Source organism: Bos indicus, chromosome 16 (assembly GCF_029378745.1).
Source record: "Bos indicus isolate NIAB-ARS_2022 breed Sahiwal x Tharparkar chromosome 16, NIAB-ARS_B.indTharparkar_mat_pri_1.0, whole genome shotgun sequence".
NCBI lineage: Eukaryota > Metazoa > Chordata > Mammalia > Artiodactyla > Bovidae > Bos > Bos indicus.
The window spans coordinates 20419682-20443694 of NC_091775.1; the positions used below are offsets into that span (position 1 = coordinate 20419682).

The 24013-nt window shown below is 36.5% G+C and overlaps 1 protein-coding gene across 1 annotated transcript in view; it reads right to left on the reverse strand.

The window, feature by feature from the left end:
• The window catches only part of LOC139176525 (usherin-like), a 137750-nt gene that overhangs the window by 92584 nt on the left and 21153 nt on the right, over positions 1-24013 (reverse strand). The window contains exon 4 of the mRNA XM_070768845.1: positions 23651-23881. Within this exon, the coding sequence (XP_070624946.1) occupies positions 23651-23881 (231 nt within the window). The remainder of the gene's footprint in view (positions 1-23650; positions 23882-24013) is intronic.

Here is a 24013-nt window from a genome sequence, read left to right on the forward strand (position 1 = left end):
GAAGTCCACCAGAAAACCAGAAACACAAACCATGAAACTAATGACCAATTAACTTAAAATCAATTACTGTATGTAATATGATAGAAGACCTTACAGAATTTAACTGTACTGTCAAACTTGCTTAATATTTGATTTCACAGGACCAAATCTAGAGAAAATATCAAAGGATTTGGCAAGGTCAGTGACTAGCATGCAGAAAGCCTTCATCTTCTATTGTATCTGCTACTGTTTTGACTGTCAAAAATACAAGCCAGGAAACAAACAAATAGCTCTATCAAGACTTTCTTTGGGAAGAACTACTAAATGAGAAAAAAAAAAAAAAAAAACGTAATCTCATACAGATGAGGAGTTTGGATTTAAAGGAATCTGTGGTAGTGATGATACCCTTTATCCTGTAAGTATTATGAACATTTTATCTGATCAGACTGGCTAAGAATCTGTTACCACAATGTTGTTCAGTGAGAAAATATCAAGTGCATCAGTAACAATGTAGTTAATCTTCCTTAGCTATTCAGATGAGAAATGACCTATAGTTTAAATACAGCCCTTTCAGGGGAGAAGAAAGAGCAAGGGATTCTTATAGAATGAGAACCACTGCAGAATAAATGATGTCTCCTGGAATGTAGATTTTTTTAATGGTTGACAAACATATCTTTGGTATGGATTTTCATTGAAGGTATACAGAGCCAAAATAATTCAAACACTTTTCATGAAACTTAAAGACTCTCATTGGCAAAAACAAATATGTATCTTAGAAGATTTCCTAAGCAATTATGATTGTTTAGTTATCAATTATGTTTTGGAAATTTACATTATACTACAAATTTCAGGAAGGGCCTAAAAGTTATAAAATAAATTTAAAAAATAATTTAGTTAGGTAGCAGGGCATAGAAATATAAAAATGATAAACTCCAACCAACAGTTTCAGTTTTTAGCCTAGCAACATTTTATACTGATAACTGTTAATATATGAACATTTACTGGATTTTCAGGCAGTTTATTCTCTTACATATCTGGCTAATCTTTCTTGGTTATCCATCCCTGAATGCCTTTCATCCCCCAAGGCTTATCCTTGACCCTGAGTCGTTTAACACATTTTCATGGCTCTAACTTCCATCTACATGTTGATGGCTTCTTTTTAAGAATCTCTGGTTGCATTTTCAAACTCAAGCTCTCTTGAAAAAAGAAAGTTATTATCCAGAGATAATGGTATGTTCTAAATTCAAGTCTAGGAACAAAGCCCAGATTAGGGAAAATCCTTGGACATAGAGTGGGAAAGCCTTCAGGAATTTCTCCTCTTCTCTCTATGCTGCTTTCTGTTCATATGCTTTAATTCTGTCTCTCTTTTTTCCCCATCCCTGCAGCAGTACATCTCTTTCTGCTTCTCAATTAATTTATATGTTTCAATTAATTTTCAAGTTTTATTCAAAAGATAAGAAAGGCTGACTGGTTACCTCTGGATTTCAATTTCAAATTCCTGTGAGACCTGGATCAGCCCTGCTTGGGTCAAACATTCTTTCTTGTCCTAACTAAAATTAACTGATCACCCAAATCATCCAATTAAAATAAATAAATTTAAATTAAAAAAAATTAAATTAACTGATCAGTGGAGTAAGGGTCTGTGATTCAAAGAATGTGACCACAGACATTTTAAGGTCAATCTGCTCCCTGCCCCCCCTTTTGTTTTTACTTTAACTGATATTAACATCTATTTTTTTTATATTGGAGAATAGTTGATTAACAAGGTTGTGTTAATAATAGTTTCACAAGTACAACAATGTGTTTCAATTTTTCATGCATCTATCCTCTTTCAGATTCTTTTCCCATTAAGGATGTTGCATAATGCTGAGCAGAGACCCCTATGCTACACTGTAGGTCCTTGCTAGTTACATATCCTAAATATAGCAGCGTATACATGTCAATCCCGGCTTCCCAATTTATCCTTCCTCCCAACCCTTCACCCCTGGTAACAGTAAATTCCTTCTCTATGAGTCTGTTTCTGCTTTGTAAGTAAGTTCATTTGTATCATTTTTCTTTTTCTGGCTTCCACACATAAGTGATAAATACTTTTGTTTTTCTGTCTGACTTCACTTAGTATGACGATCTCTAGTTCATCTAAGTTGCTGAAAATGGCATTATTTCATTCTTTTTCATGGCTGAGTAATATTCCATTATACACACACACAAACAGACACACACACACACATACCTCCCCACATCTTCTTTACTCATTCATCTGTTGATAGACATTTAAGTTGTTTTCCTATCTCGGTTACTGTAAACAGCGCTGGCTCATTTCTAGTCCACTATTTGAGGAATTTTAAATTATTGCTACTGATTGGTTTTGGCTGTTGCACACTATTAGGCAGGGAAAAAAAGCAGTATTGAAATGGTTAAGAATAGTCAAATGGCTTTGTTTTCCCATAAGGGCTGTGAGAGCAAGAAACAAGTCTACTGAATTCCAGCTACATCCTCATAGCCCAATAGTGCATCTCAGATCTAACAGACATTCACAACATCAGCAAGAACAAAGCAAATGGATAAAGTAATCACTTTGGAAAACAACAGCCAGCCACTGCTAGTGCCCTTGCCTGGGATGTGGTGTTTAGAAAGCCTCCATCTCATATACGTGGTTTAGGTGGGAATTCCTAAGTATATTGTCCTACATGAGCACACAAAATGGAGATGATGTTGCATATTGGACACACAGAAAAAAAAGAGAAAATTGAAAACAGGATACTTGCTTAAGGTTTCTAATGAGGCATTAACAGTTCTGTAAATTAAAACTCTAATTTGCAGTTTTACGAAGTAAACAAGGAGAGAACAGCATCAGATGCGGGCTGTTGCTTGCTGCCCCCACTCAACACGTTCTAAGTGACTGTCAGATTGATTTTGCAATCCTCAATTATATTTCTCTAGTGTTTTTGACTACTGAATATATCAGTATGCAGAAAAAATCAGTTTTAAGTAAACTATTTTTCTCAGTTAAACTTAATAACAGAGCATATTAACACCAATTGTGTGAGCTATAAAAAATATAGAAGTGCCACAGCATCACAGCAAAAATTTGTCAACTGCATATTCAAATGTGTATTTTACATTTTTACTGATAAATTCTTTTTTATGAAAAAATACCTGAAAACAGACAAACTACAGCATTTTATCTATAGAAGTTTTTGTCCTAATATGAATAAATTTAAAAGAAATTCTATCCTACAGAGTAAAACAAGTTATTTTGTTGAAATTATAGATTCTTGCTGCCAACATAGTTAAGTAAATCTCATTTTTACTGTGCTTTATAAACATAGTAGATATCATTTTTTTTCAGTTAAATTTGGAATGCCATGCTTAAATCTAAAGTATGTACTTTGTGTAAGTCTGTATCTGAAGGAAATGGCAACCCACATCAATATTCTTGCCTGGAGAATTCCATGGACAGAGGAGTCTGGTGGGCTATGGTCCATGGGGTCACAAAAAGTCAGACAAAATTGATCATCTAAGCGCACACACACGTATCTAAAGGAGTTCAGGACCAGGACATTAAATAATAGAAAAATTGATTGATTTTTCTCTAAATAGAGTTAAAGCCATTTTCCCACCACAATGTAAATCACAGGTTGCAAGAATCACCTGGAGAACTTTTTCTTTTATCCATTTTCGAGGTATAATTTATATGCAATAAACAATATCTATTTAAAGGGTATGGTTCAATAAGTTATGAGAAAATCAAAACCACAATGAGAAATCACCTTGCACCTGTCAGAACACCCATAATTAAAAAGAACAGAAACAACAAAAGTCGGTGAGGATACAGAGGAAAGGGAACCCTCCTATACTGTTTGTAGGAATGTGAGGTGGTACAGTCACTGTGGAAAACAGTACAGAGGTTTTGCGGGAAAAAAAAAAAAAAAAACTAAAAATAGAACTACCATATAACCCAGCAATTTCACTCCTGGATACACACCCAAAAGGAAAAAAAAAAAAAAACATCATTCAAAAAGATATATGCACCTCAATGTCCACACTTACAATTGCCAAGATACGGAAACAAGCTCAATGTTCATCAACAGGTGAGTGAATAAAGATTATATACACACACAAGCACCTGAATACTACTCAGGGATAAAAAATTATGAAATTTCGCTATCTGCAACAACACAGATGGTTGACTTAGATGGCATTATGCTAAGTGAAATAAGTTAGAAAAAGTAAATACTGTATGATATCACTTATATGTGGAATCTAAAAAATTTAACAAACTAGTGAATATAATAAAAAAAAAAAGTAGCAGCCTCATGGACATAGACAGCAAACTAATGTTTACTAGTGGGGACAGGCCATGTAGGAAAAAAAGTTATAAGAAATATATACTTGTGAAACCCTTACTACAAGTACTGTGGAACATCTCCATCATCCCCTCTTCCTCAGCCCCAGGCCACCACTGATCTCCTCTAGATTAGTTTGCATTTAAAAATTTTTTATATAAATGGAATTATAATTAAGTATTCTCCTGCTTTCTTTACCAACATATAAATTCAGATTCCTTCCCATTGTTGAGTAGTATTCCACGGTATGGATATACCACGGTTTGTTCATCCATTCACCTATGGATGGATATTTGTATTGTTTCCAGGTTTTGATGACACTAAAATAGGGGCTATGAATATTTATGGGCACAGACTAATTCCTGACTCTTAGAAGGCTCCATTTTGCTTTTGTTCAGTTACTATCCATCTCCTTTCATCACACTGATTTATTTTCTAATTCTTGGAATTTATATAAATGGACTACCAGGTTCTTGTGTTTCGAGCCTCTTTCACTCAGTAATAGGTTATGAAATTTACTCATGTTGTTGTGTTATGCAATATTTGGTTCATTCTTACTGGTATACATAGTTCATTGAATTAATATATTATAATTTATTTTCCATTATTTTGTTGGAGGAAATGTGAGTTGTTAACATTTTTTGCTTATCAAGAATATAAAGTTTCTAAGAACAACCTTGCACATGATTTTGAAACACATTTTTATGCATTTATTTTGGATATCTATGTGGCAGTATATCAGTCTATTTTTGTCTATGCTTATGCCAATACTATACTCCCTTACCTACCGTAGCTTTATAAATAGTCCTGATATGTCATAGTGTAAATCCTCCAGCTTTGTCTTTCTTCAGTATAACCTTGGCTACTCTAAGTCCTCTTCTTTTCCATATACGTTTTAGAGTCAGGTTGACAATTTCCCCAAAATCCTGGGATTTTGCCTGGAACTACATGGATTCTACAGATAAAATTAGAAAGATTTGCTATTTAATCGCATTAAGTCTTCATATCCACGAACATGAGTATCTCATCATTTATTTAGGTTTTCTTCAATTTTTCAAGGAAACATCCTGTAGTTTTCATTGCAGAAGTCTTGCATTATTTTTTTTAAACTGGGTTTGTTTCTAAATCTTTTATACGTTTTGGTGATATTATAAGTGGCACTAATTTTTTTCTTTTTCTGATTACCTTTTGTTGTTCAATAGAAACATTTGATTTAGGAATAGTGATCTTTACACAGAATTCTTGCTATATGTACTTATTAAACTGGATAGCTTATATACTATCTTGATTCTTCTATATACAGTCCTTATATCTGCATGCAAATAAAGATAGCTTACTTCTTTAACATTCTTAATGTCCTTTTTTTTTTTTTTTTTTTTTGCTACATTGTTATGGCTAGTACTTCCAATATAATATTGAATAAAGGTGGTGATAGTGGAATTCCTTGTCCTATTCCTGACATCTGGGAGAAAGTATTCAATATTTTATACTAGTAGTATTTTATTAAAAATATATTTTTATAAAAAAAATGTTTCATTCTTAGTTTGATGAGAACTTTATCAAATGTATTTATTGACTCCATAGAGATAATTTAAAAGGTTTCATCTTTATTAGGTTAATGTGGTGAACCATATAGATATTTTGGTCTTCTTTTCTTCCTTACATTTTTGTCTTTTCCTATTTCATTAATTTTTGCTTTTATTTTTACTACTTCTTTCTTTCAAATTTGGGGGCTTCCATTTGCTTTTTCTGGTTTCTCACTGAGTTAGAAGCTTAGATACTTGATTTCTAACTATTCCCTTTATTTACTAAAACATGCATTCAAACATTCATAGCTTATGATTAGTCTACTATTATTTACTCCAACAGGCATAGAGTCGAAATTCTTTCTACAGAGATTTGAATTTAGGTATTATTTTAATTCTAGAACTCCTATTCTAATATATTTCAACTCTCCATTTGAATTCTGCATCTTTTATTTTATTTATAATACTAATCATAGCTATTTTATACATATATAATTTTCATATACAAACTTTTATGCATGTGCATATACATATCAAATATGTCTAGATTACTTGAGGATCCGTAATTTTTCATTTATTAGGGCCTATAGTTTTGGTATTCCTGGTAATTTTTCATTGAATAGCAAACATTGTGTATTTTAGAAATGTAGACTCTTATTGATGCTGTCTTCTTGCAACAAATATTTACACTATTCTGGCAGAAAGACAACTTCTACTCTACCGGCCGTTCAGATGTGTTGAGGGTTTACTTCCTGCTTTTGGATGACTGCTCTATTTCTCATTTGTTTCCATTGCTAGAATTTCAACTGAACATCTGACATATTTACCAGGGGCCTTCCTCCTTGGTAGGCCCTGAACTCTAATTTTTCTGTCTTTCAAGCCAAGCTTCCTCCATCTCCACACCCAAGACTAGGCAATATAGCAGTTAGGATAAAATAAATAGAAGGAAAACACAAAAGATAAATAAAAAGCTCACTGAAATGGTTTTTCTTATTTCTGTTAACTTGATCCCACAAGTCTTGGCAGTCCTAGTTAAACAGTACTGTCTTGATACAACCATATTATTAAGAAATTTTATCCAGCTTTTTATTTTTTCTCAGCAGGAGGATTTTTTGACATGCATCACAGCTGGAGTCAGGAATCCCTTGCAATTATTTCATTACACGTTTGATGCCTGATTTCACTGCAAGCTTCCAAGCTCCCTAAGGTTAGGGGCTGTGTCTTTTTTACCCAATATTCTTTCTAAAACACCAATCATAGCATTTGGCATGCATCTGTGCTAAGTCACTTCTGTCCTGTCCGACTCTTTACAATCCCATGGACTGTAGCCCTCCAGGCTCCTCTGTCCATGAGACTTTCCAGGCAAGAATACTCGAGTGGGTTGCCATTTCCTTCTCCAGGGGATCTTCACAGCCCAGGGATTGAACCTGGGTCTCTTGCATTGCTGGCAGATTCTTTACCATCTGAGCCACTGGGAAAATGGTAAAGATTCACAGTACATCCAATAATGATCAAGCTCCTCCATTTAAAGGTGGAGGTAGAAAACAGAGTCAAAAGTTTGAAAATAAATTTGCAGAAAACAGAAGCAGAAGTCTAGTGAGAAATATTTAGTTTATTTATATGTTTAAAAGGGTATAATGACAACATTATTATTTAGGGGCACACAGTTGAGGATTAGAAATAGCCCTTCTTTTGAAAATTATTGATAATCTTGAAGGAAGCATTTACAAGAAAGCAGTGGGCAAAAAAAATACAAGTGACAGATTAAGGAGCGATTTGTTAAAGTGAAAGTCTCTCAGTCGTGTCCAACTCTCGCGACCCCATGGACTATACAATCTATGGAATTCTTCAGTTCAGAATACTGGAGTAGGTAGTCGTTCCTTTCTTCAGGGGATCTTCCCAACCCAGGGATCGAACTCAGGTCTCCCGCATTGCAGGTGTAATCTTTACCAGTTGAGCCACCAGGGAAGCCCAAGGAATGATTGATAGGTGAGAAAACTGACACATTGAAAGTGTCTTCTTTTTTAAGGAACATGATAATGAGGAAAATACAAGAAATAGACTTCGATTTATAAGCATATGTTAAAATGTAAAGTAATCATTCACAATTCAGTTATGAGAGATAAAACATCTAAGTCTCTAGACAGGGAAGGCAACTTAAAAATCGAACTTCATAGACTGAATAACATGAAGTGAAAAATCAGAGAGTAGACAGAGGTTATAAGAAGAATATCATCAAGATTTATGTGGTTTAAGCACATAAAGTACATGCATGAGTATAACAGCACATAGTTCAAAATCCTGAATTCCAAAACACCAGCCATTAAATGCATATATAATAATGACTATTATGATATTGTGTGCTAATCCTTTATGGTGATTTCTGCATTGAAATCTTATAATAACCCACTTTAGAGATGAAGAAACTGAGCTGGAGAGTAGAGAAATGACTAGGCAGAGTTAAACACCAGGGTGTAGAGAAGCCAAATTTTAAATCTGGGGAATCTGACTCCAGAACCTGCACTCTACCCCTGCCACTGCTGCATTCCTTCTGAACAAGAATGTCAATGTTAATACCACCACTGCCCTTGAAATAGAATTCAATCAATTTGATGCTGTTCATCCATCCATAGCATGGATCACTGTTGTTTATAAGGCACTTCCAAGATTAAAAGTGCTTTTTATTGTACTATATATGTTTATTATGATTGCCATCCTAACCCTATCACAATAAGCCCTAATGATATGTATAGGTAAAAGTGTCAAAATATTCATTAACCTCAAAATTTAATAAACCTAAGGAGATCCTGTGTCTAAGACATATGTAACATCCCATTTCTAATGATATCATGTGACAGATACAGTGGGTGAGAAAATGACTCTAGCTGTAATAACAGAGAAGTAACATCACCAGCAATTAAGGATCATTAATAAGAATCTCTTTTTTCCTCTACTACTATATAGTTTAACAAATATTTTCTTAAACATCTTGGGCCAATAGAGACTAGACAAATTGAGTTATCACTTTAAGCTGTCAGTAATTCCAAAAAGGTAGCTCTTAACATTATGTGATGTGTTCTAATGTACTGCAAATCTCATCATTAAGTAATTCTTATAGCTAAGCAACCTTTCTTATAGACTTTTCATTTTCTATCCAACTCATTTAGCTAATTCTTTTTTTTTTTTTTAATTTTTTTTCTCTAATTTTATTTTATTTTTAAACTTTACATAATTGTATTAGTTTTGCCAAATATCAAAATGAATCCGCCACAGGTATACATGTGTTCCCCATCCCGAACCCTCCTCCCTCCTCCCTCCCCATACCATCCCTCTGGGCCGTCCCAGTGGACCAGCCCCAAGCATCCAGCATCATGCATCGAACCTGGACTGGCAACTCGTTTCCTACATGATATTTTACATGTTTCATTGCCATTCTCCCAAATCTTCCCACCCTCTCCCTCTCCCACAGAGTCCATAAGACTGTTCTATACATCAGTGTCTCTTTTGCTGTCTCGTACACCGGGTTATTGTTACCATCTTTCTAAATTCCATATATATGCGTTAGTATACTGTATTTATGTTTTTCCTTCTGGCTTACTTCACTCTGTATAATAGGCTCCAGTTTCATCCACCTCATTAGAACTGATTCAAATGTATTCTTTTTAATGGCTGAGTAATACTCCATTGTGTATATGTACCACAGCTTTCTTATCCATTCATCTGTCATTTAGCTAATTCTTGATTCAACATTATTGGACATTTGGTTTGGGTCCTATGACGTGCAAGGCACAAATGTTATAACTGAAGAAAATGGTCATAATTTCAGTCTATTTGGGATATAGATAAGTGAACAAGAAATTGTAAAGGTGTATGATGAATGTTAAAATGAAGACTCTTGGTTTCTGTGATCATACATTGGAGAGGTTCTTAATCTAGCTTTGGCATGGGATTAGGGGAAACTTTGGGGAAACAATTTAAGGAACAGCTCAGTTGACATTTTAATGATCAGTAGGAATTAATCATACCAAACATCCTCTTCCAAAAACACAAGAGAAGACTCTACACATGGATGTCACCAGATGGTGAATACCAAAATCAGACTGATTATATTCTTTGCAGCCAAAGAAGGAGAAGCTCTATACAGTCAGGAAAAACAAGACCAGGAGCTGACTGTGGCTCAGACTGTGAAATCCTTATTGCAAATTTGAGACTTAAATTTTAGAAAGTAAGAAAATCCATTAGGTCATTCAGGTATGACCTAAATATCCCTTATGATTATACAGAGGAAGTGACAAATATATTCAAGGGATTAAATCTGATAGACAGAGTGCCTGAAGAACTATGGATGGAGGTTCATAACATTGTACAGGAGAAGGTGATCAAAACCATCCCCAAGAAAAGGAAATACAAAGAGTAAAAATGTGATCTGAGGAGGCCTTACAACTGGCTGAGAAAAGACAAAGGACAAAAAACTAGCTGCTAAAGGTAAAGGAGAAAAAGAAAGATATATCCATCTGATGCAGAGTTCCGAAGAATAGCAAGGATAGATAAGAAAGCCTTCCTAAGTGAGCAATGCAAGGAAATAGAGGAAAACAATAGAATGGGAAAGAAGAGAGATCTCTTCAAGAAAATTAAAGATACCAAAGGAATATTTCATGCAAAAATGGGCACCATAAAAGACAGAAATGGTATGGACCTAACAGAAGCAGAAGATATTAAGAAGAGGTGGTAAGAATACAGAGAAGATTTATTTAAAAAATGATCTTAATAACCTGGATAACCAAGAAGGTATGATCACTCATCTAGAATCAGACATCCTGGAAAGTGAAGTCAAGTGGGCCTTGGGAAATATTACTACAAACAAAGCTAATGGAGTTGATGGAATTCCAGCTGAGCTAACTCAATTCCTAAAAGATGATGCTGTGAAAGTGATGCACTCAATATGCCAGCAAATTTGGAAAACTCAGCAGTGGCCACAGGAAATGGTCAGTTTTCAGTGCAATTCCAAAGAAAGGCAATGCCAAAGAATGCTCAAACTACTGCACGACTGCACTCATCTCACACGCTAGCAAAGTAATACTCAAAATTCTCCAAGCTAGGCTTCAACAGTATGAGAACTGAGAGCTTCCAGATGTTCAAGCTGGGATTTAGGAAAGGCAGAGGAATAAGATATCAAACTGCCAATGTCCGTTGGATCATAGAAAAAGCAAGATAATTCCAGGAAAACATCTACTTCTGTTTCACTGACTATGCTAAAACCTTTGACTTTAGGATCACAACAAAGTGTGTGGATCACAACGAACTGTGGGAAATTCTTCAAGAGATGGGAATACCAGACCACCTGACCTGTCTCCTGAGAAACCTGTATGCAGGTCAAGAAGCAACAGTCAGAAGCAGATATGGAACAACAGACTGGACCAAAATTGGAAAAGGAGTCCGTCAAGGCTGTATATTGTCACCCTGCTTATTTAACTTATATGCAGAGCACATCATGTGAAATGCAGGGCTGGATGAAGCACAAGCTGGAATCAAGATTGCTGGCAGAAATACAAATAACTTCAGATATGCAGATGATACCAACCTTATGGCATAAAGTGAAGAGGTACTAAAGAGCCTCTGGATGAAGGTGAAAGAGGAGAGTGAAAAAGCTGGCTTAAAACTCATCATCTAGAAAACTAGATCAAGGTATCTGGTCCCATCACTTCATGGCAAATAGATGGGGAGACAATGGAAACAATGACAGACTTTATTTTCTTGGGTTTCAAAATCACTGTGGACAGTGGCTGCAGCCATGAAATTAAAAGAATCTGGCTCCTTGGAAGAAAAGCTATGACCAACCTAGACAGCATATTAAAAATCAGAAACGTGACTTTGCCAGCAAAGGCTGTATAGTCAAAGCTGTTTTTTCCAGTAGTCATGTATGGATGTGAGAGTTGGATCATAAAGAAAATTGTGCACCAAATAATTGGTGTTTATGAACTGTGGTATTGGAGAAGACTCTTGAGAGTCCCTTGGACTGAAAGGAGATCAAAACAGTCAATCCTAAGGGAAATCAATGCTGAGTATTCATTGGAAGGACTGATGCTGAAGTTGAAGTTCCAGTACTTTGGCCACCGGATGCCAACAGCTGACTCACTGGAAAAGACACTGATGCTGGGAAAGATTGAAGGCAGGAGGAGAAGGGGATGGCAGAGGATAAGATGTTTGGATGGCATCACTAACTCAAAGGACTTGAGTTTGAGTAAACTCAGGAAGATTGTGAAAGAGAGGGAAGGCAGGCATGCTGCAGTCCATGGAGTTGCAAAGAACTGGGCACGACTGAGTGACTGAACGACAACAAAGGTATTAATCGGGTAATAAGAAAAAGAAGTGCTTGCTACTAAAGGAAGGCATTTCAAGCAAAGGTATCAATATCTTCAAAGACCTAGGCCCCCAAGAGAGTGTGGTATATTCAAGTAGCTGAGACTGAAAGATAGACACAGACCTGGAGAGTAAGCTAGGAAGTATACGAAGAGGTGAAGCTGAATGATAAGAAAGTAAGCAGAAGACAGTTCATGGGGCATCTTATTAAGAAACTTATAAAAGGTTTTAAGCAAGAGGATGATAAGCAAGCTGATTAATTTGAATAAACAGTCTGTAAAGGAGTCAAAGTTTTGGCTTAGAAACCCACAACATAGACCTGGATGAGGGAGTAGCTATAAGACTAGTGGATATTTCCAAGAAATATATCAGAGTTATAATGGCTGGTGGAGGACCAATTAACAGACCATAAGGAAGGGAGTGAGAAGCACTGTTCAAAGACACTTCCCAGGTGTCTGTGTCAGATACCCAGTTATATTCACTTTGGTAAACAAAGTGGTAAACCTAGAATAAGGAACAGGCTGGGGGAGGGCTGGGTATGAAGAGACTGAGAAGCCAAGAAAGAGGCATCTACATTTGTTTTCCATTTTCTGCCCCGTTTAATGGGAGAAGCATTAAATTATTCATCTTTTTAAGCTTTCCACAAGTCCTAATCTTTCATTTATCACATTCTCCTATGACCCATTTTATTTGTGAGGATGACATGGCCACCACTGCCAGGATGACTTATCACCCAAATGACTAAGCAGGTATATCTTCTCCCTTTTTCCTCCTCCTGCCTTTCTTGTGAGGTTGCACTTAAAGTCAAAGAGACTCCAAAGTGAGACTGTGCCTTAGTCCAGAGAATGTTCAGAACTGAGTTTCCTTTCTTGAATCTCAAAACAAATACCTGAGGGATATGTTTGTGAGCTTCCTTCAACGTCTTCTTCATAATATCACTCGATATTTCTGTACTGCAGTGAAACTCTTCATGCATGTTCTCGTAAACATTTCTTTAGACCACTAAAATTTAGCTTTTGAAAGATCCAGAATTTTGACAATGATATTACTGGAATTCTTTCTATCTGATTGGAAATGAAGTCGATCTTTTTTTTCCCCCAAATATTTTAACCTACAACTATGTATATGTATTTTTTTCCAAAAACTTTAAATTGCAGTATAGTGGATTTACAGAGTTACTTTTTCTGCTGTACAGCAAAGTGATTCAGATAAACATATAGACACATTCTTTTTGATATTCTTTTCCATTATGTTTTATCACAGATACTGAATATAGTCCTCTATACTATATAGTAGGACCTTTTGTTTATCCATCCTTCATATAATAGTCTGCATTTGCTATCCCCAAACTTCTGATCCCTCAATCCCCACTCCCTTGGCAACCAAACATCTGTTCCTTATGTCTATGAGTCTGTTTCTGCTTTGTAGATAAATTTTCATTTGTGTCATATTTTAGATTTCACATAGAAGTGATCTCATATAGTATTTGTCTTTCTCTTTCTGACTTAGGAAGTTAATCAGTATTTTATGAATGTTACATTTATCCTAACTGATATAAAATAGTTTTAACTACAGATCTTTAAATATGTTTAATTTATTCTGAGAAAACACATACAAAATTATTCATTTTATTAAATCAAAAGCAATCACCTTTATAGACACTAGTTTTGCTATCACTGCTAACCATTATGATTCTTTTTCCATTGTAAGTTCCTTTCCACCCATTTAAATTGGATGAAAAGAGAACTAAAATTATTCTCTTATTGATGCTAAATGTTATTAAGAGATAGAAATATTTTTTCTTTCATCACAATGAAGCCTTAAAGTAGATTCCAAAATGGCCAACATATTAAACAAAAAGACACTGGACAATTTAAGTACTATAGGTAAATTTGAGACTACTAGGCAACCTATGGCAGAAAATGAAAAGGAACTAAAAAGCCTCTTGATGAAGGTGAAAGAGGAGAGAGAAGTTGGCTTAAAACTCAACATTCAGAAAACAAAGATCATGGCATCTGGTCCCATCACTTCATGGGAAATAGATAGGGAAACAGTGGAAACAGTGTCAGACTTTATTTTGGGGGGCTCCAAAATCACTGCAGATGGTGACTGCAGCCATGAAATTAAAAGACGCTTACTCCTTGGAAGGAAAGTTATGACCAACCTAGACAGCATATTCAAAAGCAGAGACATTACTTTGCCAACAAAGGTCCATCTAGTCAAGGCTATGGTTTTTCCATTGGTCATGTATGGATGTGAGAGTTGGACTGTGAAGAAAGCTGAGCACTGAAGAATTGATGCCTTTGAACTGTGGTATTGGAGAAGACTCTTGAGATTCCCTTGGACTGCAAGGAGATCCAACCAGTCCATCCTAAAGGAAATCAGTCCTGGGTGTCCTTTGGAAGGAATGATGCTAAAGCTGAAACTCCAGTACTTTGGCCACCTCATGCGAAGAGTTGACTCATTGGAAAAGACTCTGATGCTGGGAGGGATTGGGGGCAGGAGGAGAAGGGGACGACAGAGGATGAGATGGCTGGATCGCATCACTGACTTGATGGACGTGAGTCTGGGTAAACTCCGGGAGCTGGTGATGGATAGGGAGGCTTGGCGTGCTGTGATTCATATGGGGTCACAAAGAGTCGGACACAACTGAGCGAATGAACTGAACTGAACTGAGGCAACCTGGGAATGGGGTGAGAAGTGTGTGTTTGAGAATGAGGAATGAGTGTGTGAGAACACATGTACAGTAGTATATCAGGCAACAATACATCTTGATTTGGTAATATAAGAGATGGGGAAACCAGATACTTTATGCTGGTTAAAAGAGCATTAGCAGCTAACAAAAATAGTTTACTGCAAGGAAAAGATTATTCTATTATATTGACATGGTCCATGTTGGGTTGGATTTCTGGCCACCAAAGACTGTTGAGCAGAAAGGATGCTATTTCAATATATTTGAAGTTATTAAGCATTACTGTCTACTTTGTTGTGCTGGTTTTTCACTCTTACTTCTTCTATCTGAGCTCCTTTCCACTTATCTTTAGGCTTCCTAGCATTAGGGCCATAGAAGGCAATGGCACCCCACTCCAGTACTCTTGCCTGGAAAACCCCATGGATGGAGGGGCCTGGTGGGCTGCCTGGTGGGGTCGCTAGGAGTTGGACACGACTGAGCGACTTCACTTTATTTTTTCACTTTCATGCATTGGAGAAGGAAATGGCAACCCACTCCAGTGTTCTTGCCTGGAGAATCCCAGGGACGGGGGAGCCTGGTGGGCTGCCGTCTATGGGGTCACACAGAGTCGGACATGACTGAAGCAACTTAGCAGCAGCAGCAGCATTAGGGCAGAAGAAAGAAAAATGCTTCATTAATTATGAAATTATGTATTAATCTTTTTTAGAACCAAGGAGAGTCAAACTTCACACCAGGAATAGGCAAACTACCAGCCTGCTGCCCATTTTTGTAAAGAAAATCTTTTTGGAACATGGCTACCCTTCTTTGTTCACATACTGTTGATGCCTGCTTTCATGCCACCATGACAGAACTGAGACGCTGTGACAGAGATCTCGTGGCCCATACGGTCAAAACCACTGTCTGGACCTTTAGAGGAGAATTTCATAACCCTCTGGTCTAGACTTATTTGAGAGAAGTTTACAGAAAAGGAAGGGTTCTTCATGCAAAGGCAAGTTTGCAATTTCATTCATTTTGACCATCTCAGCAAAATCAAACCCCCCAAAAAGGTATACAAATTTTGATGAGAGGAAAACGTCCTGGTGAAATGATTGTTTCATGAAACCTGAGATAAAATTCTGAAGTGAAACAATTTACTTGCAGACCAACCTACTGTTAACTTTCCAAACACAAAGCAACATTACAGAAATGTGCTTCAAAATTAGTCACCTTAAAAATGCAAGGTTAAAACAAATGTAGTCCTCTGAAGCCAGCCTTTATGATGAATACAGAGAAAACAGTCTTCTCCCATCCTTCAATATTATCTGAAAGCATTTCTAAGGGCTTACCTCTCTACCAAAGGTAATAAAAACGAAACAATCTTAAATAGTCACCTCTATCTCTAGTTATCATGGGTTAGTTTGACTTCTTTTATTCTAATATGCATTTCATCCTTTTCCCTCTCAGTCAATAAAGATGAGCTCAACACAGTCACATCTCTTGATTCACATCAGAAACACCCATGGACTCTCATTATTGCTTGAGCTCCATTTCTTTACTTTGCCCTCAAGTTCTACATTCTTACTCTCGCCTTTATTTTTTTATATCATTATTGCCTGCTTGTTAAACTGGTAGGCCACATAGTTGATGCATATATTTGCTTTTCAACAAATGATTTGGTTGAAATCTAACGTCAAAGTTTAAATAAATTTGTGGTTTAAATATGCTTTGAAAAGACTTGGCATTTTATTTAGTGTTTTCTTTCTTTTTTTTTTAAACTTTCTGGCAAAACTACTTGCTCCTAGACAGACGAAAACAAATAGTGGGACACCAAGGGTACTGAAGGTCAGAATTAATATGCTTTTGCTAATTAGTGTATCTGAAGAAGTTTGCCCTACTTATACCTTCACTGTAACTGCTTAGAATCGGCTTTCCTTTAATGCGGTGTTTTAGTGTCTCAGTTCACCAAAAATAATACAAGAGTAATAAAGCATAAATATCATATAGTAAAAATATAAAATATATGCTTTTAAAAGATATTGATTTGGGGGTTGCATTTCTCTCTTTATGAGTCAGTAATTAAGTGTATTTCTGGATCCCAAAGCATTTAGTTCAGCCATTTTAGGGAAGGCAAATACTAAGAGACAAAACTGTAAGACAATCATTTGGTGTCCTTGAACAGCATTATTATGAAGAAAGTGTACAGAGTTCTCATCTGCAAGATATTCAACATCAGTAATCACATTTTTCATGAAGACAAATAAAAGGGAATTACATCCAGGTGCACATGTGTGCTCATCTCCCCAGTGGGTTGCTACAAAGATCTCCCCAAAGGCAGTTCCTGATTTCTGGGCAGGGTCACCAGTAAAGGCAGTTTAAAAGGCTGGTGTGATTGGCATCTGGATACTACAATAGTCAAACCTTCCCCCAAATGATCATGGACCTGTTTTCACTAATAGGAAAAAAAAGTGACAAGGAGAGAAAGGGTCACCTTTGGAATGCCAATCTGAGCAGTATTGTAGTTTGCTATTTGTACCAGGTTCCGTTTGGATTACTAGTGAAATTCTTTTTGTAAGTGGATTTACTCTGCAATCCTGAAAATAAGCAAAAATTTTTTTTTTCTCCAGAATTGCTCTGTTACTATTTTGCAAAGACAAAGTACTGTTAACTCCATGCAACCAGGGGAATAATTCATTATGAGTGTGCACACTATTTTCCAGTTCTAAAATCATGATCATGAAATTATGTGGAACTTAGGTCTTCTTTAAACCCTCTGATATAACCCAAGATTTGAATATCCATTTTATATTGAGCAATTTTCCCCATATCACTCAAGTTATTCCTAGAATTTGCCCCATAAATCCTTCGGATTAGTAGAGAAAAAGAACAAAAATATGTTAATCCTAAATTGTGAATGTGGTAGTTTGAGCATTCTTTGGGATTGGAACGAAAACTAACCTTTTCCAGTCCTGAGGCCATTGCTGAGTTTTCCAAATTTGCTGGCATCTTGAGTGCATCACTTTAAAAGCATCATCTTTTTAGGATTTGAAATAGCTCAGCTGGAATTCTATCACCTCCACTAGCTTTATTCGCATCCTAAGGCCCACTTGACTTCACACTCAACTGGACTGAATCATAGAAAAAGCAAGGGAATTCCAGAAAAACATCTACTTCTGCTTCATTGTGCTAAAACCTTTAACTGTATGGATCACAAAAAACTGTGGAAAATACTTAAAGAGAGGGGAATACCAGGCCACCTTACCTGTCTCCTGAGAAACCTATACGCAGGTCAAAAAGCAACAGTTAGAACCAGACATGGAACAATGAACTGGTTCAAATTTGGGAAAGGAGTATGTCAAGGCTGTATACTGTCACCCTGCTTATTTAACTTACATGCAGAGTAAATCATGCAAAATGCTGGACTGGATGAAACACAAGCTGGACTCAAGATTACCAGGAGAAATATCAATAACTTGAGATATGCAGATGACATCATGGTGACGGCAGACAGCAAAGAGGAACTAAAGAGCCTTTTGATGAAGATGAAAGAGGAGAGTGAAAAAGCTGGCTTAAAACTCAACATACAAAACACTAAGATCATGGCATCTGGTCCCATCACTTCATGGCAAACAGATGGTGAAACACAACAGAAACAATGACAGACTTTATTTTCTTGGGCTCCAAAATCACTGCGGATGGTGACTGCAGCCATGGACTCAAAAGAAGCTTTCTCCTTGGAAGAAAAGATATGACAAACCCAGACAGCATATTACAAAACAGAGAGATCATTTTGCCAACAAATGTTCATCTAGTCAAAGATATGGTTTTTCCAGTAGCCATGTACAGATGTGAGAGTTGAATCATAAAGAAGACTGAGTGCTGAAGAACTGATGCATTCCAACTGTGGTGCAGGACAAACCTCTTAAGAATCCGTTATACTGCAAGGAGATCAAACCAGTCAATCCTAAAGGAAATCAATGCTGAGTATTCATTAGAAGGACTAATGTTGAAGCTGACACTCCAATACTTTGGCTTCCTGATGCAGAGCCAACTCACTGGAAAAGCCCCTGATGCTGAGAAAGATTGAGGGCAGGAGGAGAAGGGCATGACAGAGGAAGAGATGACTAGATGGCATCTTCAATTCAATGGACACGAGTTTGAGCAAACTCTGGGAGACAGTGAAGGACAGGGAAGCCTAGAATGCTGCAGTCGATGGGGTCACAAAGAATAGGACACGATTGAGAGACTAAACAACAACAACAAATTGTGAATATATTATATGAAAGAATGACAACAAAACAGTTAAATCTAAGTGTTTTTAATCTCACAGCTGCCTCAGTAATAAATTCTATTTTGAATTTTTGAGGCTACTTAAATTTCCTATGCTTATCGATTTGGAATTTTAGAAGTTAAAGGAACTGACCATTCAGTACAAGTCTCAGGTTAACAGATGAGCATGACTAGACCCACATCAATGTAGTTTATCTAATGTCTCAACACTAGGTAGATTAATTTAACTGTTTTCAGTAACACATTAAATATCACATTTTAATATAGAAATTGCATATTATTCATGCCCCAGATATGACATTTAGGCAAACATATGTGCAGCAGCAGATGAACTAACAGAATAATGATTTTACAAATTGCAGAAGATTTTATAAAATCTGTCTCATAGTAGGTATTAATAAATATTTGTTAAATGAGTACTAGGTGATAGCTAATATTGAATGACTATAAACTTATCTATGTGTGCAAAGTTTATTGGATGAGCTATCCCATTTAATCCTAACCTACTTGCTTGATATCAGTATTGTAAGTAGTATTCAATTTTAATAAAAGGAAAAAGAGGCACACAGATGATTAAGTGGTTTGTCTAATTATATTTAACTAATAAATAATGGGGCTTAGATTTGCAACATATCTGTTAGTCTGCTCCCAATCCCTTATTCTTAATTGTAAAGAAATGGGGGGGGGTGTATTTATACTATGATGCAAATGACTGATAATACACCCTTCCTAAAAATTAGACTTTTGAAACAATATTTGTATCAGAAAAGAAAAGGACTAATGACAGATTGTAAAAAAGATTAATCTGGTTCATTTTTCAACCCCAAAGTAGACTTTGACAGAGTTCATTTACATTACTAAGCTTAATAATTTCTATATTGAGCAACATAAACATATATTCAAATATATGAATCAATATTTGAATTGTTTTCATTCTACCATTTGAGGTAAAAATATTTAAAGCAAATATATGGAAGAGGAGGGAGTTATATGAAAGATTCATTTCTTGAACTATAGTAATAAGATAAATTTATACTGAGACTTTCAACATATTGCTATGACCATGAAATATGTTGCGAGTATATTTACAAATCCTGTTATTGATGGGTGAAATCTCACATTTTTCTTGTATAAAATATGTATAAAAATACACATCATTGTCTATTTGTGTTTGAGTTATTTCATATCTCCATTCATATTTCAGGAATCATTTTTAGTTAGAGTTTGAGATTTTGAACTGAATCGAAATAAAAGACATCTGAGTTCTTCTTCTTATTATTCACTTTTTAAATATAATTCATCATCTTAGAGGTGTCCAGGATTTGCTTATTAAATTTTCCTCAGAATATAGAAATTGCATGAAATTTATAGGATCATGAGTTGAAAGCACTGTTTGGCGCAGAGCACTTCAGCACATTTAAAGTAATTTTTTCAGTGTTAGAAAAATCTAGTTTTAGGAACCCTCTAGAATTAATTGATATAGAAAAAATAATCTCACTCCCAGAAATCTTTGGGGATACAAGTAAATATATAATGCCAATACTACTATATGTTTTTGTTACTTGAAAGGGCTTCCCAGGTGGTGCTGGTGGTAAAGAATCTGCCTGCCAATGCAGGAGACACATATTCTATCCCTGGGTCAGGAAAATCCCCTGGAGTAAGAAATGGCAACCTCCTCCAGTGTTCCTGCCTGGAGAATTCCATGGACAGAAAAGCCTGGCGAGCTACAGTCCGTGGGGTCGCTAAGAGTCAGACATGACTGAAGCAACTTAGCATGCACATTACTTGAAAAGCCAAAAACCAAAAGACAAATCCAAAAAGTTTAGCAGTGTTGGGTAAAACCTACTTCGGCTTCCACCCTCATTTGCTACTTTCAGATACTTGTTCTGTTCTGTCTCTAAAGAACTCTCTATGGGTGCTCACGCCCCCTCTGGCAAAGTACCAGCTTTTGAACCAGAAGACTCCAAATTCACATTTCAGTTCAGCAGCTGTGGCAATTTGGGGGACCCAGTTACTGGAGCCTCATTTCCTCATAATCCAGGAAGGCGGAAATATCTTCCATGGTTGTAGAGGGAATGAATGACAGAATGTACAAGGAAAATAAATGTGTGATGCTAACTATTCCTTTCTACATAAGAAGATACAAATTAAAGGAAAGCCATTAAGTTACTTTTGTAAACTTATCTTGGCTCATTGATTGGGTAAATTTAGTTAAACCATGACCCAACTCAATAAAAGTATCCAACCAAACCTGCCAGGTAAGCCAAAGTGTCAAACCAATAAATAACTTGATGGAGACCAGGTTACTTTCAAAGTTAACATAGCCTTCAAAGCAAGCCACGCGGCTCATACAAAGGAGCACGTGAGGCCCCAAAACGTGCCTAAATGCAGGAGAACTACTTACTCTCCAGGAATCACCAAAGCTCCCGGGAGTCGTTCAAGCCAAAACTGTGATCTCCCTGCCTTGTCCTTCAGATGATGTGGACTCCAAACACATTTTCTGTGCAGCTGGAGGCTTTGTTACAGACAGAAGGATCCTGCTTCGTGAGGCCCGTGTTTATGGCCTAACTTTTTTAAAGAGGAATTTGGAAAACTTCCCAGACGCTACATCTGCCCCTAGCCCGTACACCTCGGAGTCTAAGGCCGGCAAGGGAGGCCGCGCAGACGACTAAATTTATTAACGGTGGATGGGCCACTCTGTCTTTCACAGCAACAGCAGTAGGTGATCCCATCGAAAATCTGTCTGCTGGCTAGCTAGCAAATCCAAGCTGACATGCCTGCCGCAGCGCTACCCAGATGAATGGCAAGAAGGCTGATTCCTCGAAGAAACACACCACAAGCCAAAGGCTGGACCAGGAAGGCAGTTCCAGCTCCATCGGAGAGAAAGTCTTTTACTTTCTACCCACAGGTTCTTTTCTAGATACCTATGTTTTCTTTTCATTCCTTTCTTTGACTTTTATGAATAGTAAGCAGAAGTTGAGTGTTGTCAGGGAGCTCGGTGATTGAATTTCTAATACTCACAGAGGAGCTGGATGTACTAGGCCAGTGGTTACTCTTAATATATTAATCTTAATATATCACAGCTAGAGCATAATCATGATTCATTGCAAACACACATCAGCAGCCAGCCTCATGTAAAAGCAAACTATTTACAACTTTAAGTAAAAATAAAATGACACCCCACCTACGTTTCAGAGCTCAAGTTCCATTTCATTGTCCTCAACATATGCAATATTTGAAAGTCTAGCTATTGCTCCAAAATTAGGTTCTCAGGAGTTAAATTAATATCATTCTGAATTTATAGAATCATATATATTATACACTTTTCAAATTCTTTAAATAATGGTAAACTGTGTATTATGAATAGTTACTATTTTCTATACCTACAGTCAAATAGTGCTTCTAAAAACTGTAATTCATAAAGCGAAAGACTTCCAGACGATAATATCTGTAAAATCAGGAACTGAGCAAGACACACGAGGTTAGCTCACACAGTGAGGGTTGGATCTGGTGTTAGATGAATTGGGAGATTGGGATTGACATATATACACTATGATACTATGTGTAAAATGGATAACTAATGAGAACCTACTGTATAGCTCAGGGAACTTTACTCAGTTGTCTGTAGTGACCTAAATTGTATGGCAGTCCAAAAAAGAGGGGATATATATATACATGTATAGCTGATTCATTTTTCTGTACAGCAGAAACAAAGCATTGTAAAGTAACTATACTAGAATAAAAATTAATTGACAAAAGAAAATAGAAAAAAAACAAAATGTTTATATTTTACTGGGGGTTTTTGCACTGATTTTTATTTGAAAAATATTGTATTAAAATATTATTTACATGGACAACTGAGTTTTTGGTGCCTTAAATAGTGTGCCTCACTGGCCTTACTCTACTTCTGACCCACAGAAGGTAGGCTTTCCCTGAAATTACTTTTTCCCATAATGTTCTCAATAGAACATAGGGTATGAACAGTTGTTACCTTTTTTAAAAAAGTTACATCAAATACGTACTAGGAATAGTTAGTTAAACAAAGTTAAATAGATTTCTTACACTTCTTTTCAGAGACTGTAATAACTCCATGTGTACTACGCATCTCCAATAGCATGGGGCATTTCTCAAACTCATTTGCCACAGAACTCTTTTCCACAAAGGAAGAGACCACTCTGAGGAACACATTCTGGTAAATAGCATCCAAGAATCATGTCCAGCACATACTTTGATCCAATAAGGCTGCCTTCCCACATCATTTTCTTTCTTTTCTTTCCTCCACTTACACCTCTTTTTTCCGCCCCCCCAGAATACTAAAAAGAAAAGTATGCCGACACAATCAAGCTAAAGCATAAAAAGACTACATTAGCATCTCTATAAACAGGCATAGTAAAAACTCATTGTAAAGGAATATTAGAATAATAGAAAACACTTTGGGGGCTTAAGTGCCTCATAAGGAAAGTGACATCAAGCACGCTTACCCGTGAAGTCTGTATTGACTGGGTGAGTGGAGCTGGGGAACTTATAATATCCATGTCCTGTGAAGCGAGTCCCTTTCATCACCATGGCCCTCGGAGCCGGTAGGGATGGCTCTCTCCTTTCCAGTTGATACAAAGGAGAAGGTCCATTCTGCTCTTCAGGTGCCAGCCACCTAAGATGCATGGTTGTGCTGTTGATTCCTTCAACCAGAGGCGGCCTCAGTTGGGCTGGTGCTAAATTTTAGAAAACCCTTATTACTTTCAAGGACTTGGCTTCCATCTCTAGACACCGCTACGTACATATATGTTCACATGCATCTGTGTACAGCATATTCTAAATCAATTATGGTCTCAAGGATTTCTATG